General features: G+C 44.4%; 1 protein-coding gene across 1 annotated transcript in view; it reads right to left on the bottom strand.

Moving 5' to 3' along the window:
- Positions 1-1,452: 1,452 nt before the first annotated feature.
- LOC110508550 (epidermal growth factor receptor) overlaps positions 1,453-27,689 on the bottom strand; it is a 55,428-nt gene continuing 29,191 nt past the window's right edge. Inside the window, exons 2-27 of the mRNA XM_036966310.1 lie at positions 23,082-23,233; positions 22,452-22,638; positions 19,896-20,027; positions 19,533-19,601; positions 19,290-19,408; positions 16,909-17,050; positions 16,434-16,550; positions 15,685-15,811; positions 15,473-15,546; positions 15,262-15,349; positions 14,919-15,118; positions 14,370-14,502; positions 13,695-13,785; positions 11,769-11,935; positions 11,571-11,609; positions 11,263-11,407; positions 11,038-11,160; positions 10,464-10,562; positions 9,154-9,339; positions 8,301-8,456; positions 7,940-8,015; positions 6,147-6,391; positions 5,819-5,986; positions 3,800-3,853; positions 3,535-3,628; positions 1,453-3,257 (exon numbers count right to left, since the gene is read on the bottom strand). Of these exons, the coding sequence (XP_036822205.1) occupies positions 2,803-3,257; positions 3,535-3,628; positions 3,800-3,853; positions 5,819-5,986; positions 6,147-6,391; positions 7,940-8,015; positions 8,301-8,456; positions 9,154-9,339; positions 10,464-10,562; positions 11,038-11,160; positions 11,263-11,407; positions 11,571-11,609; positions 11,769-11,935; positions 13,695-13,785; positions 14,370-14,502; positions 14,919-15,118; positions 15,262-15,349; positions 15,473-15,546; positions 15,685-15,811; positions 16,434-16,550; positions 16,909-17,050; positions 19,290-19,408; positions 19,533-19,601; positions 19,896-20,027; positions 22,452-22,638; positions 23,082-23,233 (3,638 nt within the window). The 3' untranslated portion in view covers positions 1,453-2,802. The remainder of the gene's footprint in view (positions 3,258-3,534; positions 3,629-3,799; positions 3,854-5,818; positions 5,987-6,146; positions 6,392-7,939; positions 8,016-8,300; positions 8,457-9,153; positions 9,340-10,463; positions 10,563-11,037; positions 11,161-11,262; positions 11,408-11,570; positions 11,610-11,768; positions 11,936-13,694; positions 13,786-14,369; positions 14,503-14,918; positions 15,119-15,261; positions 15,350-15,472; positions 15,547-15,684; positions 15,812-16,433; positions 16,551-16,908; positions 17,051-19,289; positions 19,409-19,532; positions 19,602-19,895; positions 20,028-22,451; positions 22,639-23,081; positions 23,234-27,689) is intronic.

Here is a 27,689-nt window from a genome sequence, read left to right as displayed (position 1 = left end):
TATAGGACCTGTTTCAAATGATCACTTTAATGCGCACTTGGTCTGGAATGGGAAAAATATCCTTTCATTTTATTCAGCTAAGTTCAATTATATTCTTCTTAGTATAACATCATATAATATAAAAAAATGGTAGGCATTATAAGCATATCTTGTCTGACAAATGAACAAGCCTAAAGCCTCTGGCATGGGTCATAGCCAGATAACGTACAGTAGGCCAACTCATATTCTGTTCTTCTGAAATCCATTTTCTTCATATCATAATGTTTATTTAGACCTGCCTAAAATAAATAATACATTTAATGTGATGGTGTAGGCAAGTGGTCACCAACTGGTTGATCCCGATAGACTGGTCGATCTTCAAGGCATTCCTAGTCAATCACCAAACATTTCTACAGAAAAGCCTAAATAAATATATTTTTATGTTGTGCTGTTGGCAGTACTTAAACCAGAAGCCCTGCGCACCGGGTAGGCAAGTGTTCCCATTTTGAACCATTTCATTTGTCTGAAAAGACAAACCTTGCCTACCAGGTGGACCTGGTAGATCTGTAACTAAATCGAGACTGTAAGAAAATCCAGCAAAGAGCTGGTGTTTTTATGAGAGTTCATGTTTAAGTTTTTAATTCAGCACTGTCAATAATGTTTTTATTCAATACTATTACAAAACATGAAACGTGCTTCTCCCTACTTCCAGCTGCAGCTGCAATGAATGAGTAGCTAAGTGTATTGATAGCCCTGCGATTTTATTATTAGCAGCTCGTCGTGTCTATTTTAATATCGAAGAACAGTATATTTCATTGTCTCTAGTCACAGGCACAACATGAATTTGTGCATGAAGCATATGCTGTGTTTCGCCATCAGGTGAAAAACGGTCCCCACCCCCACCCCCCTCTGGTTAGCCTCACCAGAGGAAGGGAAGGAAAGAGCAGGGACCGTGAGAAGCGGACTCTCTGTTGCTCTCGCCCTCCTGCCGCTGAGATTAATGCAGGGTTCAAAACAACTGTGTACTTGTAAATCTTTGACTTCCGACTTCAGTGTGTTCAAGACAACTGGGAATGAGTGGAGGCCAGGAGATGCTAAATGTGTTTATGTTAATTAACGGTCAATTGCCGTGAGACCGGCAGTCTTTTACATGACAATAACCAGCTGACAAAATGGCATGACTGCCACAGCCCTAGGTGCAACTCGTTATTAGGAAGGTGTCTTAATGTTTTGTACGTCCCGAATTGCAGGCTGCAATTGCACCCTTCTCACGTTGACACACAGAACATTCAACCCTGGACTCTTCAAGTCTTCATTACAGTAACGTTAATTGTATTTTTTCGTTTTGTTTTGTTACATGAGACCCTTAATAATCGTGTTTGTTCAACTAAGTAAAACAGAATGAAAAACAATCAGATTGTCAGTTGAACAGTTCAAATATGTAAATAGGTATTTAAAAAACACGCCAAATAGTTAAATATAAATACGTTTAATTCATTTTCACTTTGAAATGAAATAATTACAGTTCATCAATAACTGCATATTTATATATAAAGTGGCAAGACCATCTAGATGAAGAATGTTGATAGGATTATTTATAGGTGGCCAAATTGAATATATTGTACACAACATCATTTCATACTTATCTATACATGTACCTCTGTCAAACAACAGGCTCTCAAATGACAAGTAGCTATTTAATATGTTCATTTAAAACTAGGAAAGAGATTCATTTTGAAAGTTTGAGCACCTGCAAGAGTGCAAGACTTTAAAGCTGTGAGAAGATTTACAGTTGTAGTGTTAGAACGAAAGGCCTTACTGTACAAAACAATAATAAGCAACACAGATGTCCTAATGTTGATGCAGTTACAATGGGTCACCAACAGGGGCCAGTGTCTCTCCCATCTGGCCATATGATGAAAGTTATAAAGCCTTCAGCAAAGTCATCAATAGCAAAAAATAGCAATTTGCCACAGAGGTGTACTTAACAACCGCTTCTTTAGGAAGAGTCCTGTAAGGTTTCAGAAGTTCCTCCATCAACGCCCTCCATGGACCAGCCACCATCAGACTCCGATGAGGGCCTCCTCCTTCCCACTTCCGACACTTAACGATCAGCAACATTTGACTCCAGCAGGTCTCAAACTGTAGGTTCCACACAGAAGAGCTCAGACGTCCAACTATTGTTCTAACAGTTCCATCCCTTTAGATGTGGGAGCTAAATACCCAATACTATATACTCAATACACCAATACTGTATCAGTGCCACCTTCTAGTACATGTACCGTTTATGTGTTGGCAAGTAAAGGGTGCGCCGACATATAAGTGTTTTTACATTTCTTTCACAGGGAGCATCTGATCTCAAGGATTGAATGATACGCTATTTTGTCTAGTAATATTGTTTCTCCTCTTTCGTATCACAACATTGCTTTGTGCAACATGACACCTATGGGTTTCTGATATGGGCTACAGCATCTGAAAGTATAGGCCTAAGGTATTCTCTTGCTCTTTTTCACCCAATGGAGTTAAACACCAAGAGCCTCGTTTCTGTCTCATCTCATCAAACTATCAGCTCAGACTCCATTTGAAATGGACGATTTTTTGGAATGAGGAGACTTTCGCAGCACTGTACCGTACTACAAGTGGCGAACAATAGAAAGCACACACACTTGGCTCGTTTAAGGCAGGGATAAATACATTGCAAAGCAGTCCATGGTACCGCTACCCCTGCTAAACAAAGACATTATGTCTTCTCTCAGTGGGATAGAGAGCCTTATTACCCGGTGTCTCTTTTCATCCACAGTGGGAGGTAGGGGATAACAGGCCTCAGTTTGGGCCTAGGTACTCTGTGTTCTCTGCGGCCGGGATGTGTCCGTTGGCATGGGTCTTGACGGAAGGGGTGAAGTCCTGCTGGTAGTCTGGGTTATCTATACTGTTCGGGGGTTGGTATTTCTGGACGCAGTGGAGACCACCATTGGAAGTGGGGGAGAGGCCATTGGAGCTCGGGGAGGAGAGCCCATTGAACATGGGGAAAAGGCTGTTGGCGGTGGTGGTGAGGCCACTAGAGGTGATGGGGGAGATGCCATTGGAGGTGGTGGGGGAGAGGAGAGAGGGCTGGAGGGTGTTGAGGTACTCAGGCCCCACTGCCTCATTCTTATAGCAGTTCAGGTACTCTGTCTCTGTGTCGTCTGAGGAGATGGTGGGGAGGAGGGTGCGAGGGGGACCGGGGTGCTGGTATACAGGGTTCATCATGTCCGACACACCATTCTGGTTCATGTAGTCTGTTGAAGCGAAATAACAGAAATGAGTTACGACAGCAGGTAAACAACCACTCTAGGTACTAAGTGAAGACATTTTATTAAACTGTTCGATTTTAGTTTTCTAAACAATGACAGAGACGCTCTGCAATGGCCTACAGCCATTGCCTAGCAGAGGTCCTTCTTCTTTTCAAAATAAAACAATTTCTGGTAGGAAAACTTCACAATGTATCACTATTTCTTATTAAGTGAGCCATGTTCTCGGGTTAAGACCCTTTGGGAGGTCAAGGGGCACACTCGCCTGGAGCTGGCTGGAAGGCGTGGTCCAAGAACCTGTCTGTGGGGTCAGCAATGTACCGGAGAACCATGCTTCCTTCTCTGACAGGGAACCCATTCTAGGAAGAATAAAATCGTTGTTAGCCCAAAACCACACCTTAACTGCAAAGTATCATATGAATTAGAGATGAGAGCTGTTGTTCCATACTGTGAAAGACTCTGTGTCAATGCTACAAAGTTTGCTTTTCAATTAACCTCAATGTTACATTTGTGATGTGTGTCTCTCTTACCTCATTTCTGCTGTGGCACAATCCAATGCTGCTGTTCAATGTGCTATTTTGGCTCTGAAACACAGATTTACACCCGAGTCAAAAATTACATTCCAACACATATGATAAAACACCACAAAAACACAAATAAATATCCACATTACTGTAGGCCTACTTCTACTAAGTTCTTGTTGGTTGAATTCTTTACAGTAATGTTTCAAAAGGTCAAAACCTTTTAATTTCATTACTGTGTATGAAGAAGAAGGTGAAATAAAAACGACCACAATGAATAAAAAGAGTGACAAAACAGCTCATCCAAATGTAATTGTTTTCGAGAGGCTGAATAAGAGGAAATTAAAACAAGTTAAGCAGGGAACCATCTGCCAAAGACTACGGTCCAAGTCCATAAAAGGCTGTATAGTGTACCAAACGCTTCTATTATATAAGCAGGTTCCTCCACTTGTATTCTGGCAGAAAAATATTTAACAAGTAGTGCTGCCTGCCTGCGAAGGTAATCAAAATTGAAAGCTTATGGAGTAACCAGCCGGCTTTCTGTGGCAGGCATACAGCCCGGGTAGCCAACACTGGACCTCTTGGAGTTGAGTCTGAAGAGAACAGAGGAGGAGAGAGAGTGAGTAAGAAAGAGTTATAGAGAGAGAGAGAGAGAGAGAGAGAGAGAGAGAGAGAGAGGATTTCTCCTAATCTCAAATGCAATCAATCAAGGGGCACATGGGAGGAAGCGGGGGTGAGGGAGTAGTGGGGGAGTAGGGGGTCAGAACAAGGACAGGGGAAGAAGAAGAGTCCCCCTGACGACATTTTAACGGGAACAGGAAGTGGGCGATTGAGGCCTGTCTTGTTCAAGCCAGGTATGACACGGTATAAACGCCCACGTAAATTCAATTTACTCTTTCCTCCCCGGCCGACATAAACCAAGATTCAATTTCACTACGATTGCAAAAGGGGCTAACTAAGAACTTGAACTGGGATACGTACTATCACCATTACCTGACCTGATTTAATCTTGTTAAGTACAGGATCAATAAATAAATAAGAGATTGTTCTAGCATTTGCGGAAACAATTGGCCACAAGGATTGTTGGTTCTAATACAAGGTGTAGTAAGGAAACCTAAATTGCCTCCAGTAGTCTAAATTGCCCAATAAATGTAAATTTCACCCTGTAAAACTGTGAACTCAGTGGAGGTGGATACCAAAATTCTGCAGACCCCTTCTTTGTAAAACAACAGAAAAGAGCTGTGAGCATAAAAAGTTAGATGGAATTCCTTTTATTTGATTCACTGCAATGATGCATTTTATCCAGTTTCTTTAATAGACAAAAAAAAAACTATTCTCTGTGTTAGAAATGAGTGTAGAGGAAGAGAGCCAGTGGCTGCTGGATGGTGGAAACCTTTTCTTTGGGCTGGTTTTCTGGATACAGATTCAGCCTTCTCCTGGACTAATCCCCATTGAACATGCTTTTTAGTCTAGGAGTAGACTATTCCTGAGAAATAGTATCTCTCTGTCAATTTGAGCCTCGTCTCCAGGCTCATATTGCTGGTGCATAGAGCCTGGTAACAACACAGAAAGGGGTGTGGTGAATTAGCTGTATTAGATGGGACTTTGAAAAATGGCGAAAATCGTCAATCAAAATAAATGTTAAATCCCATTGACCATATTCTTTTTGGGAAGCCCAACTGATTCTGGGTTCGGGCATATACAGTTTCTATTTGAAAACTATTTATTGAAGATGTGTACTTTCAGATTTTCCAAACTCACATAAACCTTGTTTAAATCACTTGTGCTGCTCACGCCTTGAAGTCCACAATGTAGTGGGGAGGTTTCTGAGGGTTATGCTAGATGGTGATTGAATGAGAGATCAGCCAATTAAAACGGGCAGTTGCTTCGTCCGCTCCTTCCATAGACTTCCAGTCAAGTCCCGTTCTGAGGCACTGTGAAACCAGACGGTTCGACAGACAGAGCCGGCTAGTGGACGAGATTACAAAGCAGTAGATTATGGCTAGCCTAGTGCATGTGTTATTTTACCATAGAGTGTAGGAGCTGGGTACGGGAGGTACTGGGGCTGGAGAAGAAGCTGTGCTGAGGTACCAAGTACTCGTCTGCGTCCACAGCTTCCTCCATGTCCTCTCCACTGATTAGGCTCTGGTAGAACTTGGTGTCTGTGGGACTTGGGAGGTGCATTCGGTCGTCACCCTGGAAGAGACACACGCATCAGCACCCAAAGACCAGTCCGAAAGAATTATAGAGTAGGTACGTGTTTTGTTCACTAAACTTACAGTGGCTGAGTGAGTTTAATCGGTTTGTGTGGTCTGTGACTCCACAGTAATTCATGACAATGAGTTACACCGCTCACCTGGATGACAAGGTAACGTGGGGGATCCCGCGCCATCTTGGAAAACTCAGCTATCAGCTCCCGGAAACGAGGCCTGCTGTCTGCGTCGATCATCCAGCATTTGACCATGATCATGTAGACGTCTATGGTACAGATGGGGGGCTGGGGCAGCCGCTCTCCTTTCTCCAGCACCCCTGCTATCTCATTGGCTGGGATCCCGTCATAGGGCTTGGTCCCAAACGTCATCAGCTCCCACGCGGTCACACCTAAACAGAGGGACAGTGAAATAGATCAGAGGCACAGTCAATGACCTAATCTCAGTTAAAAGTGTTCATTACTGTCACAATGAACCGTTTTCACTTGTGGGAATTGGCCTGTTTGGGTAGGGCTAAATGGAAATGTTTCTTACAGAAGAAATATGAAAAGCATATGCATAACCGTGGTAGCAAATGAAAGGGAACAGTTTGGAGATGATGGGACAATTACTAGACCAAAGGTGAGGACACAACGGTTCACCTGACACAAGACTGAATCCAAACATTTCACTGATGATTTTATGTGCATTTTACATTTACTGTACTTTTCGCCGCATTTGTTGATATCAAAATCAGAAAATACTCTGGATACATTCAGTACCATGATAAGAATATTCCTGGAAATGTGGGGTAGGTGCAACATAAGACAGAAAATTGACAAGGGTTTGACTGAGAGGACTAACTGGTGTCTCCAAGTGGCCACACACTTCTCTGACGTGTACATTGTTCCTAAGACATTTCAACCCACTTTTATGACTCAAAGAAGAGTCTTCAACTATAAAGTGCTTTTTTGAGCTCTCTCAGCTGTGCCGTTGAGGAACTAGAGCAAGCACACTTGTAGTTGTTTTGTTTGGAACGCAACCCTGCATCCCCGCCTTCACATAATTACTGTTGTTGTTTACGCAATCCCAAAATGGCGTCATTCATAGCATGTTACTGTACACCCACTGCATTCCAATTTATGCGCTTGTCAGTGCACAAACCTGCCATTTTCAACCCGTATAGAGGTACGAGTGTAAAGGGCTACTTTTAGTGGCATAGAAACAATCCCAGTTAAAGTTAAATAACTAGGGAACATTACTTTGTTTTTATTCCAGAAAAGCTGTTAGGCAGAAACCAACAATGTCAAGTTACTTTCTAAAAAACCCCACAGAGTCAACATCAGTGAGTTGGATGTGTCCTTAGGAGTGGGAGTTGCCAGGTTCCGTTGGTGTTGGATCAGTTTAAAAGAGAAGAGGAGGACCAGGAAAAGGAAAAGAGGAGAGGAGGATAGAAAGAGGGGCTTAGGAGGGCTGGCGGGTGGTGCTGCCAGGGCCTGCTGATGTCTTTGCCTTGTAGAGTAGAAGACACAACTTCAGAGAACCGGATCTGGAGACCGGCCCACAGAGCAGAGTGTGTGTGTGCGTGCATGCATCCAAACTGTGTGTCCAAACCAGGGGTGGTGTGTGTTAAGGACATTGGTTTGAGGTGGAGGATTCTACATTGTAAGATATCGGACTTCCAGGACCTGCCGGTGTAAAGTTAGATCAGCGATACCAGATACCCGTTTCTCTAATCTCCCAGATACTCAAAAACCCAATACTCCTATCTGGACCTGATTTGAACAGTTCTGATTAAGTACATGATCCAGAAACAATATTTATGCATCTGGATTTACACAAGCACTGTGGTTAATTCCAGCATTGACATGCATTGCTGTACATCCAGTTTTGATATATGTATGTTAAATGGATTCGTGCATTAATCCTATTAAATAGTGTGGGTATGTGGGTTCCTGACCATAGCTCCAAACATCACTCTGATGTGTGTATTTCCTGTGGAGGATGGACTCCAGTGCCATCCATTTGATTGGTACCTGCAGAGAGAGGGCTCTTATGAGTTAGGGTTCACAAACTGAGGTAGTTCTTCCAGATGACCAAGACAACATTAGGTATTTAGGTAAAGTATAGCAACTGTGTTATCGATAGACTATATTAGGTCGGGATGGAAATAGTAACATAAATCACCATCGTACAGAAAAGAAAGAAGAAAAAAACGGGACCATAATATTATATTTACTTGGCAAAAAAACGTGTTCCTTGCGTTACATTTCTTCACAGTAATTCAATTCAATCAGTAATGAGGGGAATGAGGAGCAGACCTTTCCTCCGTCTGCGTGGTACTCCTTCTCGTCAGCGTTGAGGAGTTTGGCCAGGCCAAAGTCCGTGATCTTGACATGCTGAGGGGTCTTCACCAGGACGTTCCTCGCTGCCAGGTCACGGTGCACCAGGTGACGCTCCTCCAGGTAGCTCATCCCCTGAGGCCAACCACAGGTCAAAGGATCAAATGAGGAGGTAGAAGCGAATGAGTGAGTCTATGGCCATACATGGGCCCTGTTTTAGAGCATTCTAACTGTATTCAAACAGAGCGATAGGGCTACAGCACTTTATAGTGACTCATTGTATTATTGTTTTAAAAAGGTCAACAAGATGTCAAGTGAACGTTGAACTGTAGGTGTCTATAGGAGTGTATGGACATACACGGCCTTTCCGGACTTTCCACTGACTCACTGTTTGATTAAGTTTTAATCCACTACACTGTGACTCATGGGTAGTCTTAAAGGGCCAGAGTTTTGGTCAAGTCACATGGTTAGGAAAGAGGTCCGTGCCTTATCATAGTCTGGGTGCCACGTTCCAGTTTCGCCATTTATGCCTAACCCCGTCATGATCGTTGTGTGACAAGACAGCAACAAGTTTTCTAAATCAAACACAGACTGACACCAGATCTGTATAATTATGCTGCAGAGCATGACAGACGACTTCAGGACAGGAAGTGCACCCAGCATTTTGTGGTTTGAAATTCCAAATGTAGCCGTAACAAGAGTAAAAAAAAGAATATGAATTTTCACAGACACACTTTTCTTTTGGTTAGTTGGAAAAACAACAGCGTCTTGGAAATTCACTACATTGAATGAACACATACTGCCCGGTCGCTTAAATGCACCATAGTCTTACCTTGGCGATCTGCACACACCAGTTGAGGAGGTACTGGGATCCGATGTTGTCCTTGTTCTCCTTGACGTAGTCCAGCAGACAGCCGTAGGGCATGAGCTGGGTGACCAGCTGCACTGTGGAGGTCAGGCAGATGCCCAGCAGACGACACACATGGGGGTTGTCCACGCTGGCCATCACATAGGCCTCCTATAGTCGGTTAGATATAGTACCAACATTTATTCCAGGGCAGTATAGTACAGTATACCGCCTTTAGGGCTAGTGATGCTGGCATCATTCTAGTGTGCGCTCATAAAACTCAATAATGATATCTAAACATGAACCATTTCAACAACTGACAGCTTGAAGACAATGTACGCTTACGAGCCAGATACGTAAACGTGCAAGACCTTTTCTTTAAAGAAAGCTCTTGACCTTCGTGGTGAGAGGTCAAGAGAAACATCACTGCAAAAACCTCAGCTGTCCATGCACTCTAAATCCTGAAACGGAATATTCACAGGACCGTGCCAGACCTGGGCTCAAATCATATTTGATATCTTTCAAATACTTGGGGCGTTTGATTGAGACTGCCTGGAGTGCTAGATCGGTGGGGCATGAAGTTGGGCTATTCTATTGGTTCCACTGCGCCAGGAAAGCTCAATCAAGTGCAGCCAGCCAGCCAAAGTATTTCCGAATACTTAATGAACCCAGGTCTGGACTGTGTTTTTTTTTTTTAACTGCGGTTACTGGAAAAGATTTTAGATTTCATTCCAGAAAACCTTAACCTTGAATTAGTATCCTCCTCCCACTCCCCAACCCTGGTCCAAACCTTCTCAATGAGTTAATCTCATTTCCTACGCTCCCACTGAGAAAATGACTTCTAGAAACCTGACACCATTTCCCATTTTCTAAATAAATGTTGTCATTATTTCAGCTTCTTCCTGAATTGATGAGCATGTGCTTGGAATTAGTGTCCAGTGACATGCAATAGTGGCTGTATAGGCTTCTCAATAACATATTATGCCGCTAAATTAGGTCAAAAAAACAAATTTGCCAACTAATGTTTTGTTTGAAAGTGCTTGTACAGTGTGGTATGTATGGGTAACCATCAATGAATGTATGATACCATACTGTGCTTAATAGCACTAATTTAGATTCTACTGTAAATCAGATATAGAATGTCTTTATATTCGGAAGATACCAGTTCTAACTCCCATGAACAAACATCTTTAAGCAGGGATGCCAACCCTGGGCCTTGAGGGCCGAAACATTTCTGGATTGTGTTTCTACCAGCCTTGTCTAAGAGTGAAGTGACATAGAGTGATATAACTCACGTCCAAGATCTCCCTGTTGGCTTTAGGTGATGTGGCCTCTCTTAAAACCTTAATGGCCACAGGAATCTTCACGTCCTCTCCTTCAGGGACCCACAGACCCTGCACGACACAGACACACACACACACACACACACACACACACACACACACACACACACACACACACACACACCACACACACACACCACACACACACCACACACACCACACACACACACAAAGTACAGATGTTTTCATGCCATGTCAAGAGGTCAGGAAAAATTCCAGGCACTAAATAATCATAAGAAAAATGAGTGTACATTAATAATTTCTTAAAGGTTTTGGTTCGTTACAGTGGAACATGGGATAGGCAAACTAACTGGTAGTTACTGTGGACTGGATTATGACGCAGGATGTGGTACGTTAAATATGTGGCTGTTAATTGCAAAATTGACAACAGACGTAGATGTGGTTAAAGGGTGTTGGTTTATACGCAGTCGTAACACACATTCCCATAAGCTCCTTCACTACAGTACAACCCAAGATACTGGAGTTCTCTGAACGAAATCTAGAAGAAGTTAGCGCTTGTATTTACCTTGTAGACAGTGCCGAAGGCCCCTGATCCCAACACTTTGATCTTCTTAAACTCGGTCTCTTTGAGAATGCGGAGCAGAGCCTGGTTGGGGGCCTCACCACTGGGGGTCAACGGTTCAACTAACTGTAGAATAGCAATAGATGCGGATAAGGACGGTTTACTTTGATGCACTATCAACGATGACTACATTCCATCTGTAGAAAGCCCCCAGTGTCTGCCTCTCACCTCTCTCTCCTGGAGTAGTCTTCGCAGGGTTCTCTTCCTCTTGATGTGGCGTCGCCTCAGTAACACGAAGACAGACAGGCCCATGATGAGGAAGGCAAGCAGCCCACCCACCACACCAGCCGCGATCACCGATAGGCCAGAGTTACTGCATGGGAGACAGGTGGTAACCAAACAGCGCAGAGAAGAAAAAAAACGACACACAAATGATAACTGTTCATTAGCTTAGTGAACTGAGTGTTTCTAAGTTTGAATACAATTGGAACAGTACCATTGTAAGTTACTGTTCACGATAAGAGTCAATTGCTTACCCTATAGACTGACAGCCTCTCAGACCAGGACCGGTGCATCTGTAAACACATAACGCACGTATGAACACGTGTCCGTTCCAACACCTCTACATCCATTTCTTTACTGAGACATTTCATTTTTAATATTCAAATGGGATGCATGTGTCTGTATTTGTGTATTGCGGTATTTATGCGGTTGTGACAGATTCCTTCACTTACCCCTGGGTACAGTTCTGGTGGCACAGCTGGCACACCTTCATCTTATCTGCATACTTCCAGATGAAGGTGTTCTTGCCCCCTGCCACCCCTGGCACCCCTCTAGGGCACCCCAGGACACAGTTGTTGCCGTCTTTGAAGTTAGCGCACTGGGTACACTGCTCTTGGCCCTGAAAGAGAGAGAAGAGGATAGCAAGCCCTTGTATTACATACACATCTAAAAGAAACAACTGTGTGCAGACATACTTTATTTAACAGACACAACTATTGTATAATAATAGCATGCTAGAGAAATACATTGTGCCTACTGTGCTGGGACATGGCATGGAGATGGACGCATAGTATATTAAGCAATAAGGCACGGGGGTGGTAGGGAAAGGGGATACCTAGTCAGTTGTGCAATTGAATGCATTCAACTGAAATGTGTCTTCCGCATTTAACCCAACCCCTCTGAATCAGAGAGGTCCGGAGGGCTGCCTTAATCGACATCACCGTCATCAGGAACAGTGGGTTAACTACCTTGTTCAGGAGCAGAACCTTGTCAGCTCTGGGATTCGATCCGACAACTTTTCGGTTACTGGCCCAACGCTCCTCCCCGCTAGGCTATCTGCCGCCCCTATATGGTCAATATACCATGGCTAAGGGCTGTTCTTATGCACGACGCAACGCGGAGTGCCTGGTTACAGCCATTAGCCGTGGTACACTATACATACAAAAGTATGTGGACACCCCTTCAAATTTGTGGATAAGGCTGTTTCAGCCACACCCATTGCCGACAGGTGTATAAAAGGTGTATAAAATTGAGCAAACAGTCATGCAATCTCCATAAATTACTTACAGAAGAGCTCAGCGACTTTCAAAGTGGCACCATCATAGGATGACACCTTTCCTACAAGTCAGTTTGTCAAATTTCTGTCTTGCTAGAGCTTCCCCAGTCAACTGTAAGTGATGTTATTTTGAAGTGGAAATATCTAGGAGCAACAACGGCTCAGCCGCGAAGTGGTAGTCCACACGAGCTCACAGAACGGGACCACTGAGTGCATAGGCGCGTAGCGCCAAAAATTGTCTGTCCTCAGTTGCAACACTCTGTGGTCTCGTTCTGTGAGTTTGTGTGGCCTACCACTTCGCAGCTGAGCCGTTGTTGCTCCTAGACATTTCCACTTCAAAATAACAGCACCTACAGTTTACTTTTCCTCTTCAAAATAACAGCACTTACAGTTGACCTTTCCTCTTCAAAATTTCAGCACTTACAGTTGACCATGGTCTGGGGCTGTTTCTCATGGTTTGGACTAGGCCCCGTAGTTCCAGTGAAAGGAAATCTTAACGCTACAACATACAATGACATTCTAAATGATTCTGTGCTTCCAACTTTGTGGCAACAGTTTGGGGAAGGCCCTTTCCTGTGTCAGTATGACAATGTCCCCTGGCAAAAAGCGAGGTTCATACAGAAATGGTTTGTTGAGATTGGGGTGGAAGAACTTGACTGGCCTGCACAGAGCCCTGACCTCAATCCCATCAAACATCTTTGGGATGAATTGGAACGCCGACTGCGAGCCAGGCCTAATCGCCAAACATCAGTGCCCGACCTCACAAATGCTCTTGTGGCTGAATGGAAGCAAGTCCATGCAGCAGTGTTCCAACATCTAGTGGAAAGCCTTCCCAGAAGAGTGGATGGAGGCTGTTATAGCAGCAAAAGGGGGGACCAACTCCATATTGATGCCCATTTTTTTGGCCATATCGTGTATATTGGCCATATACCACAAACCCGAGGTGCCTTATTGCTATTATAAACTGGTTACCAATGTAATTAGAGCAGTATACCTGATATACCGCGGCTCTCAGCCAATCAGCATTCACGGCTCGAACCACCCCGTTTATAATATAGAGACAAATACTTAGACATAGAATAAATATAAGATACACACATACTGGTCCAGTGCAGGTCTGGGTTCCATTGAGGAGCTGACACTCAGGATGACATTCCACACACGTCTTATTCACTTCAGTCTCACGTGGCTCCCTGCAGAATGAGGACAAAACATCAGCATGTAGCATATTTCCACTACCCTAGTCCCAGATCTGTTTGCGCTGTCTTGCCAACCTTTATTGTCATCGTCCCATAGGAGTTGCTAAGACAGCACAAACAGATCTGGGAGCAGGCCATACTTCCTACTTGTTCAACATTTGATTTTAGGTGGTTCCATTTGCAGATGGTTGCATTGATCCCTTTCCTCATAGCAAGAGTTCCATTGTAAGCAATGTTAGACAGAGGAGACTCCCGAAGTTAAATATCTATGAGTTAAGTGCTCCCATTCCAGCTGAGAGGACTGTCTTCTCATGAATTGGGTTAATTGTCGCCTTACTGCCTTAAGAACTTCTTACATGTACTCCTGATGGCAAGTCTTCTGTCTGGTTTTACTATTTCATTCCATGCAAAACTGCATCTTGCAAAATACCCATGTTCAATTGATAGCTTGAGTTGCCAATAGTTTTCTTTGCCAAGTGTACAAAACGTTCATTTCACTCTTCTTCACTGCTTCAGCTTTGCAGAATCAGGTCCCTTTAATTGTATAAATGGGGAACAGACAAGGGATCCTCCCTCACCCCTCTAGCAGGTTACAGGAGTCTACACAGCTTCCTGTTCGGCTGTAGTCCTGACAGGCGAAACACATGGTGGGTCCAGGTCCCCAGCAGCCATATCTGGTACACATTGTGTCACATGTGTTGTTCTGCAGCCCTGCAAACACACATGCACAAACACATAGATATCGACACAAAATCATTGTTTTAACCAAGACATAAAGTATATATAGTATTCAAAATATCCTTTTGACTTTTCACACAACCTTGTACAAGCAACAAGCTAGCGTCCATTTCCTAGTTCTCCCACACTTTCACAGTTTTATGGCCACAACAATAGAGATTGGCATGGGCCAATATTAATCTCAGAGTCACATACCCCGATGTGACCTTTGTTTTAGTAAACACAGAGCGTTGTGTTATCACCCTTTTATTACGGGCTCGAGTTGTTTATGTGACATTATGGTGTTGACTGTTGGTGTTTGTTGCGACTGCTCTTGTTTGCTGCTGTTCCTTTTTTTTGTGTCGGTGTTATGTGACCACACACGTCAATAGAATGACTTTATGATTTACCGCATGCGGCTGCGTGGGCATTGCTCTCCAGCTGTATGGTCTGCCTGTCGGACTTGAACAGCTGCTTCCAGTGGCGCTTCTTGGTGTAGCAGAGGTTGGAGTTCCTGGTGATGACCACGTCTCCATCGCTGATCTCCTTCAGCGAGCGAAGACCCAGGTGGGTGATGGTTAGCTGGGTTATGGCCAAGCTCACCGTACCACTTGAGGAGGGAGAGAGAGGAGAGGGGAGTGAGAGGGAGGGAGACACTTCATTTTTTTTAGAAGTTCCAGGTGGCTATTAAGGGCTTGACCAGCTCACTACTGCCACTCTATAATAGATGCGGAGACTGAACAGTGGTCTTACTGTTTGGTCCGTCCTCTAATAATCTCCAGGTTTTCAAAGGGACTGAGGGATGTCATGTTCTCGGGCCAGTTCTGAATCAGCAGATAGCCTGGATGTTTGTTTTTATAGAACAGGAAGAAAACATACATATTTGAATGTAAAATAATCAACAACATGGCTCTTTTGGTAACCTTTTAGTATAGTTAATAGACTAGTCTGCACTGCCACTTACCAGTGATTTCTCTGACCGTCTTGAAAACGTCTAGCTTGGCAGGATCCATCTTTGGTGCTTTGGTAAATGGGTCCCTGTGAATAGCAAGAACTGTGAAATGTATCTGCCATATTCACAAATACAAATACAACACATTAAGTGTGATGTAAAAAACGAGTCAGGTCTTACTCAACAGGCTCTTAGTTCTTATTCTATATGTTCTTAACACTTACCCATGGATAGACGTGTAGATAATAGCAATGTTCCCATTGATTTTGGTGCAGTTTTTGAATGTGTCAATGTTGGTGGCGTTGATTGACAGAATTTTGTCAAGTTTCCCCATTCCAAGTCCATTGCAAACTGTGAAAATTAGTAATATGTTAATAAAAACAAACGTGACATCTAATTTCTTTAAAAAATGTTTACCCCTTTTTCTCCCCAATTTCATGGTATCCAATTGTTTTAGTAGCTACTATCTTGTCTCATTGCTACAACTCCCGTACAGGCTCGGGAGAGACGAAGGTTGAAAGTCATGCATCCTCCAATACACAACCCAACCAAGCCGCACTGCTTCTTATCACAGCGCGCATCCAACCCGGACGCCAGCCGCACCAATGTGTCGGAGGAAACACTGTGCACCTGGCAACCTTGGTTAGCGCGCAATGCGCCCGGCCCGCCACAGGAGTCACTGGTACGCGATGAGACAAGGACATCCCTACCGTCCAAGCCCTCCCTAACCCGGACGACACTAGGCCAATTGTGCGTCGCCCCACGGACCTCCCGGTCACGGCCGGTTACGACAGAGCCTGGGCGCGAACCTAGCGTCTCTGATGGCACAGCTGGCGCTGCAGTACAGCGCCCTTAACCACTGCGCCACCCGGTAGGCCCGGCATCTAATTTCTTTGCCACACAAAAATGTTTGAGAAATCACAAGCCAGAAAACGAACGCAGTGCAGTTTTGTTGTGGCAGTATCAACTGTACCTTTGGGGCACAGTCCATCACACTTCTTGCACTTCCTGACTCCTCCCTCGTCCACTTCGTACGTGTCACCACTGCATGTCCGAACGCACGCTCCATGGTCTGTCACCACATAGTTATCTGAGGGGGAAAAAACTGAATATATAACAAATCTATGTAATGCATTGTGTACTGTGTATCGGACAGTATTGTATGCATGGCAGTGTCTGAGAGCTGATTCTAACAGCCTGGAGAAAGTAGAGGCGTCTATAGTATTAGCTCTCCCTGAACCTAAATCCGTTTATGCAGTTTCTGATTCAACTCAGAGACTGGCACAGACTGACTGACTTAGAGTAATACACCAGCCTATAGGCCAGCGTTTTCCAACTCCAGTCCTTGACCCCCCCCTTCTAATGAATCCTTATATCCTTTATCATATACAGTAGCCTCATAGAAGAGGTCATAAGGGGACATGGACGGAACATGTGGGTTTTCTTACGAGGGCAGGTCTTGACGCAGGTGGCCCCGAAGTTGTACTTCCCGTCTGGGTTGTTGACTAGTTGGTGAAGGTTGCGGTCGTAGAGCAGGAGGCGCGGACACGAGTCTTTACACGTCCCGTCATCCTGAAAGTCCCGGCAGGCCTACGGCACCAAACAGGGCTATGTTCATTAAGCAGCAAACCAAAGACAACAGACAAACAGGAAATGGACTACCTGAACCTGTCCAATAAGAAACGCTTGTTTTCACTTTCCGCTGCAAAATGTTTTAAAATGTTACATGTCCTAATAAATACGGCCCAGCCATCATAGACAGAGCAATAGGACCATAACAGACCCGTATGCACAGATTATAACACTGCATTGCTATTTCACGGCTCAGCTTAGCCAGAGAGGAATAGGTGACGCTGGCTTAGCTTCCCAGCTGGGGACTAAGCCTGATTCTCAAGGCACTGTCAAAAAGCAGGGTTTAATCAGCGATAGAAAGGGACACCGGATACAAAAGCAATACAATGTGGTTTTAATCATAAAGTGGATAGAAAACAGTGGTACTGGTGTAAAGTATGTTGGTCACCAGCCAATAAGACAAAAGGGAGCATCATAAGACAGAAATAATGATGTGTGAAATGTGAAATGCAATGTGTCTGTTTCCTAACACATTTATTGGGTGAAGAAATAACTACAAAAGAAAAAAATGTTTTTATTTATTTATTTTATTTAACCTTTATTTAACTAGGCAAGTCAGTTAAGAACAAATTCTTATTTACAAAGACGGCCTAGTATATGTAGTATATGTGAGAGATGCCATTCTTGACCTATGACTAGCCAGGGTTTTGTCAGACCACGTGACCTGACCAGGGGAAACTCTGGACCCTACTTAAAGCCTAACTGAAGCCCAGAATCGTTCATGGTCACTCTTGTCCCACCCTATGACACCAGTACAATATGAAGGTGGAATCTGTCTCTGCCACTTGTGAAAGTGGCGTGTCTGTCTGTCGGTCTGTCTCTCACCAGACAGTCTCTAGGTCTAGGTCAGATACAGTGTGAAGATGGGTTAGGGTTATGGTTAGGGTCTCTCACCAGCCGCTCTAGGTCTAGGTCAGATACAGTGTGAAGATGGGTTAGGGTTATGGTTAGGATCTCTCACCAGATAGTCTCTAGGTCTGGGTCAGATACAGTGTGAAGATGGGTTAGGGTTAGGGTCTTTCACCAGATAGTCTCTAGGTCTGGGTCAGATACAGTGTGAAGATGGGTTAGGGTTATGGTTAGGGTCTCTCACCAGACAGTCTCTAGGTCTGGGTCAGATACAGTGTGAAGATGGGTTAGGGTTATGGTTAGGGTCTCTCACCAGACAGTCTCTAGGTCTGTGTCAGATACAGTGTGAAGATGGGTTAGGGTTATGGTTAGGGTCTCTCACCAGACAGTCTGTAGGTCTGGGTCAGATACAGTGTGAAGATGGGTTAGGGTTATGGTTAGGGTCTCTCACCAGACAGTCTGTAGGTCTGGGTCAGATACAGTGTGAAGATGGGTTAGGGTTATGGTTAGGGTCTCTCACCAGACAGTCTCTAGGTCTGGGTCAGATACAGTGTGAAGATGGGTTAGGGTTATGGTTAGGGTCTCTCACCAGACAGTCTCTAGGTCTGGGTCAGATACAGTGTGAAGATGGGTTAGGGTTATGGTTAGAATCTCTCACCAGACAGTCTGTTGGTCTGGGTCAGATACAGTGTGAAGATGGGTTAGGGTTATGGTTAGGGTCTCTCACCAGACAGTCTGTAGGTCTGGGTCAGATACAGTGTGAAGATGGGTTAGGGTTATGGTTCGGGTCTCTCACCAGACAGTCTGTAGGTCTGGGTCAGATACAGTGTGAAGATGGGTTAGGGTTATGGTTAGGGTCTCTCACCAGACAGTCTGTAGGTCTGGGTCAGATACAGTGTGAAGATGGGTTAGGGTTATGGTTAGGGTCTCTCACCAGACAGTCTCTAGGTCTGGGTCAGATACAGTGTGAAGATGGGTTAGGGTTATGGTTAGGGTCTCTCACCAGACAGTCTCTAGGTCTGGGTCAGATACAGTGTGAAGATGGGTTAGGGTTATGGTTAGAATCTCTCACCAGACAGTCTGTTGGTCTGGGTCAGATACAGTGTGAAGATGGGTTAGGGTTATGGTTAGGGTCTCTCACCAGACAGTCTGTAGGTCTGGGTCAGATACAGTGTGAAGATGGGTTAGGGTTATGGTTCGGGTCTCTCACCAGACAGTCTGTAGGTCTGGGTCAGATACAGTGTGAAGATGGGTTAGGGTTATGGTTAGGGTCTCTCACCAGACAATCTGTAGGTCCGGGTCAGATACAGTGTGAAGATGGGTTAGGGTTATGGTTAGGGTCTCTCACCAGACAGTCTGTAGGTCTGGGTCCAGTGCAGCCTGCAGCACAGTGTTCGTTGCAGCAGTCGATGGGAGACGGACCCTTACACCTCTTAGAGCACTGCTGGGCACAGTTCAGCTTCGTCACTAGACGGAAGGAAAACAGCATCAGTAATGTGCAAGTGCCAGTTATGATATCATACAACTAAGCCCTTGTTTTTGTCTTACAGTATACCTTTCAACAATATTAGAGTCTGGTTTACAGACTTACATGTCTGGCAGTGTTCTGGGCCGGGCGCCCAACATGAACCATTGAAGCATCCAGGATCACAATTTTTACCTACAGAAAATATATCAAAATAATAGTTCAAGAACTCTGCAACTTCAGTGTACTTTAAAACTTTATAGTGTACTTCAGTCTTTTAATGTTCAATAAAGCAAAGTTTTTGATTAGTTGAAAGTTAAACATGACTAAACTGTTGGCTGCGCTGGGTGAAGCAGCTTCCTGTTAATATCTAACAACATGAATAAATCTAGCCTCAAGCGTGTATAAAAACACAAAACATTGAATGGGATTATGGTAGGTGCATTTATGTGACGCATTGTTTCATGTGCTGTAACAGGAGCTCCTTACAGAGACGATTTCTGTTGGGTTCAGGTAACTGCATGTTGGGTTTGCTGTCAATGTCCACGATGTCCAACCACTGGATGGTCTCCACGTTACACAGCTGGTTGCCTGAGAACTTCACTCCTCCTTTCAGGATCTCTGGAAAATGGAGAGAGATGCGTTTATTTTCAGATGTTGAATGTTGATGTGAATTAATCAATGTAATAAAACGGTGTAGATAACCTAGCTCCAGCTCCAAAAGCAACCCTAACCCTAGCCTCAACCCTAACCCTAGCTTCATGTCCACATCCTGGTTCAACCCTAACCCTAGTCTCAACCCTAACCCTAGCTTCATGTCCACATCGTGGTTCAACCCTAACCCTAGCCTCAACCCTAACCCTAGCTTCATGTCCACATCCTGGTTCAACCCTAACCCTAGCCTCAACCCTAACACTAGCTTCATGTCCACATCCTGGTTCAACTCTAACCCTAGCCTCAACCCTAACCCTAGCTTCATGTCCACATCCTGGTTCAACCCTAACCCTAGCCTCAACCCTAACACTAGCTTCATGTCCACATCCTGGTTCAACTCTAACCCTAGCCTCAACCCTAACCCTAGCTTCATGTCCACATCCTGGTTCAACTCTAACCCTAGCCTCAACCCTAACCCTAGCTTCATGTCCACATCCTGGTTCAACTCTAACCCTCAACCCTAACCCTAGCTTCATGTCCACATCCTGGTTCAACTCTAACCCTAGCCTCAACCCTAACCCTAGCTTCATGTCCACATCCTGGTTCAACCCTAACCCTAGCCTCAACCCTAACCCTAGCTTCATGTCCACATCCTGGTTCAACTCTAACCCTAGCCTCAACCCTAACCCTGGCCTCAACCCTAACCCTAGCTTCATGTCCACATCCTGGTTCAACTCTAACCCTAGCCTCAACCCTAACCCTAGCTTCATGTCCACATCGTGGTTCAACCCTAACCCTAGCCTCAACCCTAACCCTAGCTTCATGTCCACATCCTGGTTCAACTCTAACCCTAGCCTCAACCCTAACCCTGGCCTCAACCCTAACCCTAGCTTCATGTCCACATCCTGGTTCAACTCTAACCCTAGCCTCAACCCTAACCCTAGCTTCATGTCCACATCGTGGTTCAACCCTAACCCTAGCCTCAACCCTAACCCTAGCTTCATGTCCACATCCTGGTTCAACTCTAACCCTAGCCTCAACCCTAACCCTAGCTTCATGTCCACATCCTGGTTCAACTCTAACCCTAGCCTCAAACCTAACCCTAGCTTCATGTCCACATCCTGGTTCAACTCTAACCCTAGCCTCAACCCTAACCCTAGCTTCATGTCCACATCCTGGTTCAACTCTAACCCTAGCCTCAACCCTAACCCTAGCTTCATGTCCACATCCTGGTTCAACCCTAACCCTAGCCTCAACCCTAACCCTAGCTTCATGTCCACATCCTGGTTCAACCCTAACCCTAGCCTCAACCCTAACCCTAGCTTCATGTCCACATCCTGGTTCAACCCTAACCCTAGCCTCAACCCTAACCCTAGCTTCATGTCCACATCCTGGTTCAACTCTAACCCTAGCCTCAACCCTAACCCTGGCCTCAACCCTAACCCTAGCTTCATGTCCACATCCTGGTTCAACTCTAACCCTAGCCTCAACCCTAACCCTAGCTTCATGTCCACATCGTGGTTCAACCCTAACCCTAGCCTCAACCCTAACCCTAGCTTCATGTCCACATCCTGGTTCAACTCTAACCCTAGCCTCAACCCTAACCCTGGCCTCAACCCTAACCCTAGCTTCATGTCCACATCCTGGTTCAACTCTAACCCTAGCCTCAACCCTAACCCGAGCTTCATGTCCACATCCTGGTTCAACTCTAACCCTAGCCTCAACCCTAACCCTAGCTTCATGTCCACATCCTGGTTCAACCCTAACCCTAGCTTCATGTCCACATCCTGGTTCAACTCTAACCCTAGCCTCAACCCTAACCCTAGCTTCATGTTCACATCCTGGTTCAACCCTAACCCTAGCCTCAACCCTAACCCTAGCTTCATGTTCACATCCTGGTCCAACTCTAACCCTAGCCTCAACCCTAACCCTGGCCTCAACCCTAACCCTAGCTTCGTGTCCACATCCTGGTTCAACCCTAACCCTAGCCTCAATCACAACCCTTGCTTTATGTACACAACCTGGTTACGCCCTAACCATAGCCTCAATCACAACCCTAACACTAGCTTCATGTACACAACCTGGTTAAGCCCTAACCCTAGCCTCAATCACAACCCTAGCTTCATGTCCACATCCTGGTTCAACCCTAACCCTAGCCTCAATCACAACCCTAACACTAGCTTCATGTACACAACATGGTTAAACCCTAACCCTAACCCTCAACCACAACCCTAACCCTAGCTCCAGCTGCCACCCGACCCTAGCTTATAACAAGGGCTCAGAGTTTCCCTGGTTTGGTTCTAGTACGTGAGAAGGCACACAGTGACCAGTCATTATGCGGCTGGGTACAGCGATTGCCTGGGCAGAGCAGGGACAGGCCAAGAGACTGACCTGTGAGGCTGGTCAGAGGCAGCTCAGTGGTGCCTGCTCCCATTGACTTATTATGGTTCATCAACACAGCCAGGGCAAAGCCATCGTTGTAGAGAGTGTGGCCTCGGATGATGCGCAGGTTGTCCAGGGGAATCCTGTTGGCTGTGTTGAGGGCGATCAGAACATAGCCACCCACCTCCTGAATGGACTGTGGACAAACAAGGAAACATTTGGGTTAGGCCTTGTCTTCACACACTATACCAGGGGTGAACAACTTCAGACCTAGAGGCTCCAGCTCAGGTCCTACTGGTTTTCACCTGTCTATAACGTCATACCACTGAACCTAGTCACAAGTATGAGCACAACCTAAGAGACTATCTCAACTGAAGCTATAAGGCTCTATTGAGGTGTTTTGGACAGCTTACCCATTGAAATAGCTTTGGACCATGCCCGGAGGTTAAAACAAGATTTGTTTTGTGGCTGTGACGTTTTCATCCAGTAATGCTTTCTCCAAACAAAGGGGTTCCTTACCTGTAGCCTGGTCCCAGAACTGTTTGTGCCATCTTGACATCTCCTATGGTCATTGTTCATGGGAGCTGACAAGACAGCGCAAACAGATCTGGGACCAGGCTAACGTTCCTTTTATCTTACCCTGAGGAAAGACAGGTCATGGTGGTCTTCCATGTGTGTGACCTCCAGGTTCTCCAGGACAATGGTACAATTGCTGTAGGTCTTGACCATGTTCAAGTAGTGGCCCTCTTTTGACCCCAGAAGGCTGAACCGGTTAGTGATGCCCTGGCATACTGGGGGGGAGAGAAGATGATTAGAAATCATCCAGGAAAGTAGAAGACAGATCACCTGAGTGAAAAGTGACCATACTTGAATTTCACAATGAACATGGAAAAACTGCTGCCTTGATTCAGACAGGAATATCTTAGCTACCAAGCACCCTTACATGGATAGTGATATTCATCATGCATAGTCACTGTTAAAATGTACACTGGCATACCCAAGACAACAAAGTACACCGACTCTCTGAGTCACTTCTGCCTCTCTTTACACACGTGTGTCAGAGGAGCTTAAGTTGTCTTGTTTCTTTGTTTGTAGGTGTGAGCTGTGCTGTGCACAGTCATACTTTGGTTCATTCAATAGCATTAAATAGCTGAGCTGGATTGAATCTAGAATGGGAAATTGATCCCTACGATGCTGCCGCTTACTCATGAGTCGCTGTGTGCTCTGAGCTGGCCGACCATATTTATCTTGGCCCAGACTCTTTCCACTGCTTTTCTGGCTAGTTAAAACAAATGCCTTGAGTTTCTGCACCGTGTCAACTCTGTGCAGAAATATTTTGAGTTACTCTTCACAAACAGGCGTTTCATGGGGATTATTATCTATTCCACTCATCTCCCTGTCACAACTAAGAATATTGGCAACTTTAAAGGGACGTTATCGGTCCATGAATGCGGCATCTTCTGGAGTTTATGAAGCGACGGGTTTTGGAGTTAGATAACAATGATTATTTAAAGGTCTTGAACAGTCAAAATCATGTTTTTCATGAAATTGGTTGGTATTTAGATGAAACCAGATCAAAGTATGATGACCAAAGTATGAAAAATTACTGTTGCTTCTACATTGATGAAGTTTGATCATAAAGTTACTGGTCCCCCTCTCAATTAACTTCAGGGGTCAGGGATCTGGAGGGAGATACACCGTCCTCCATGTCAAACACTTGGATTCAGGAGTCGGGATTACTAAAGGAATAGGGTGACATCACCCTAACGCAATTTTTTTTTAAAAACCAATGATATGATATTCTCTTACCTAATTTAAATAAGTACTGCCTTGTAAACAACATCTGAGAAGGTGTGTTTGTGGAGGGGCGTGGTTTAAAGAGTTTTGTAGCTATTTTACTGGTGCCAAAATTTGACTGTAGGGTGTCTGTCAGCAAATATAATGAAAAGTTGACAATATTAATCTATGGCAAAGATATTTACATGTTTCCCCTTTCATCTGTGTCTGGTGTTAGCTAGTTACTGGCTAGCTAGGTCTTCAGCCAGCATGGAACAAAAGGGGGAAAGGTCATTCAAAACGCCAACAAGAAATTTGTGGAGTGGTTGAAAAACAAGTTTTAATGACTCCAACCTAAGTGCATGTAAACTTCCGACTTCAACTGTATATATATAGTTAACACATCTGTCAGTGCAGCTGTGAACCATATCACAAGAGATATGACAAACGGGAGATGTATACATACAGTTGAAGTCGGAAGTTTACATGCACTTAGGTTGGAGTCATTAAAATTTGTTTTTTAACCACTCCACAAATTTCTTGTTAACAAACTATAGTTTTGGCAAGTCGGTTAGGACATTTACTTTGTGCACGACAATACATTTTTCCAACGATTGTTAACAGACAGATTATTTAACTTGTAATTCACTGTATCACAATTCCAGTGGGTCAGAAGTTTGCATAAACTATGTTGACTGTGCCTTTAAAGAGCTTGGAAAATTCCAGAAAATTATGTCATGGCTTTAGAAGCTTCTGATAGGCTAATTAAAATAATTTGAGTCAGTTGGAGGTGTACCTGTGGATGTATTTCAAGGCCTACCTTCAAACTCAGTGCCTCTTTGCTTGACGTCATGGGAAAATCAAAAGAAACCAGCCAAGACCTTAGAAAAAAAATGTAGAACTCCACAAGTCTGGTTTATCCTTGGGAGCAATTTCCAAACGCCTGAAGGTACCACGTTCATCTGTACAAACAATAGTACGCAAGAATAAACACCATGGACCCACGCAGCCAACATACCGCTCAGGAAGGAGACGCGTTCTGTCTCCTAGAGATTAACGTACTTTGGTGCGAAAAGTGCTAATCAATCCCAGAACAACCACAAAGGACCTTGTGAAGATGCTGGAGGAAACAGGTACAACAGTATCTATATCCACAGTAGAACGAGTCCTATGTCAACATAACCTGAAAGGACGCTCAGCAAAGAAGAAGCCACTGCTCCAAAACCGCCATAAAAAAGCCAGACTACGGTTTGCAACTGCACATGGGGACAAAGATCATACTTTTTGGAAAAATGTCCTCTGGTATGATGAAACAAAAATAGAAATGTTTGGCCATAATGACCATCGTCATGTTTGGGGGAAAAAGGGGGATGCTCGTAAGCTGAAGAACACCATCCCAACCATGAAGCACGGGGTGGCAGCATGATGTTGTGGGGGTGCTTTGCTGCAGTAGGGACTGGTGCACTTCACAAAATAGATGGCGTCATGAGGCAGGAAAATTGTGGATATATTGAAGCAACATCTCAAGACATCAGTGAGACGTTAAAGCTTGGTCGCAAATGGGTCTTCCAAATGGACAATGACCCCAAGCATACTTCCAAAGTTGTGGCAAAATGGCTTAAGGACAACAAAGTCAAGGTATTGGAGTGGCCATCACAAAGCCCTGACCTCAATCCTATAGAAAATGTGTGGGCAGAACTGAAAAAGCGTGTGCGAGCAAGGAGGCCTACAAACCTGACTCAGTTACACCAGCTCTGTCAGGAGGAATGGGCCAAAATTCACCCAACTTATTGTGGGAAGCTTGTGGAGGGCTACCCAAAACGTTTGACCCAAGTTATACAATTTAAAGGCAAATACAAATACTAATTGAGTGTATGCAAACTTATGACCCACTGGGAATGTGATGAAAGAAATAAAAGCTGAAATAAATCATTCTCTCTACTATATTATTCTGACATTTCACATTCTTAAAATAAAGTGGTGATCCTAACTGACCTAAAACAATGATTTTTTACTAGGATTAAATGTCAGGAATTGTGAAAAACTGAGTTTAAATGTATTTGGCTAAAGTGTATGTAAACTTCCGACTTCACCTGTATATAAAAAAAATACATAATTGATGCAATTTCAATGTTGTTTGAGTTGCTTTGTGTGTCACCAAATTTGATTGAGATGATTTTACTGCAATTCTGCATCCAAGTTTCTTGACATAGGTGTTTCAAAGAGCTCTCAGTCAAGGCCAGCTCATGAATATAAACTTTTCGTCCACTCAGCTTGTCTTTTCAAAATTCATTGGTTGTTAGCCATGAGAGAAAACGTTCTATTTTATAGCATTTCTATACCCCCCCCCCCCCCCAAAATATATATACAATGGGTGATATTTTAGTCACTCAAACGGCTATTTTCCGGACCTTTAAGACATTTGTGGAAATGAAAGCTGGAGCCATATTGGAATACAACTCCCATTCTTGGCACAATTAAAAAAATGGATCAGGCTCTTCCAAGTGCTGATAACGTGTATGTACACACAGGCTCTAGCACCAACAATAGAGCCATTGAGCGAGCCAGGACAACAAACGCCTAAGATAAAAGGCTGATTATGCTGTAATCTACTCTTACATAACCCGTGTTCGGATAAGCCAAGGCAAGGAGGCAGTACTAGAGATAAGTATGCAGAGGAAGACAAGAGGATCATTTACATAGTAGTAGAGACTGACTGAGGAGAATGTGGGTCTGGAGGAAACAGGTCACCTTACTGACTTCCTGTTCATTCTGTCTGTCTGTCCCTTGAGCTGGTCTGACAGGCTGTTGAGACTGACACTGTGACACTGTGACACTGTGAATCAGGGGCACATTTGATTTGATTTAACCTTTATTTAAGTCGGTTAAGAACAAATTCTATTTACAATGACGGCCTACCGGGGAACAGTGGGTTAACTGCCTTGTTCAGGGGCAGAACGACAGAGTTTTACCTTGTCAGCTTGGGGATTCGATCCAGATGAGGAAAGATGCGTGGTTCCCCAAGCACCATCACACTCTAAAGACCACAAGTGATCAACTATAGACGACTGTACAGTACAGAGTTAAATGTGGAATAAAATCAAATTTGAACAAACAGAGTAGCCTTGGCTAGAACCAGGGAACATCCGCACCACAACACTTCACACTCAATAAGCAGCATTCTAACCAATCGCTCGAACAAAACTATCGTTGTGGTTGAGCAAGAGCGACACTACTTCACATTCTGGTAAACGTGTCCCTGGAGTCCGAGTAAGAGCTCTGGGATAAACAGGGAATTTACCTTCCTCAAATTCAAGTCAGTAGCTAGGTTTCCATCCAATTGGCGACAGATTGTCCTGCAAAGATTCTAAAATCCGCAAAAAGATCCCACCTTGTCTAGCGTATTTTGTTTTGTTGACATTTGGAAAGTTTACATCAGGCCTGTCATGACATTTTCTTATCAGACATGTT

The sequence above is a fragment of the Oncorhynchus mykiss genome, chromosome 28, assembly GCF_013265735.2.
Source record: "Oncorhynchus mykiss isolate Arlee chromosome 28, USDA_OmykA_1.1, whole genome shotgun sequence".
Taxonomy (NCBI): Eukaryota; Metazoa; Chordata; class Actinopteri; order Salmoniformes; family Salmonidae; genus Oncorhynchus; species Oncorhynchus mykiss.
This window is presented reverse-complemented; position numbering and strand designations above follow the sequence as displayed.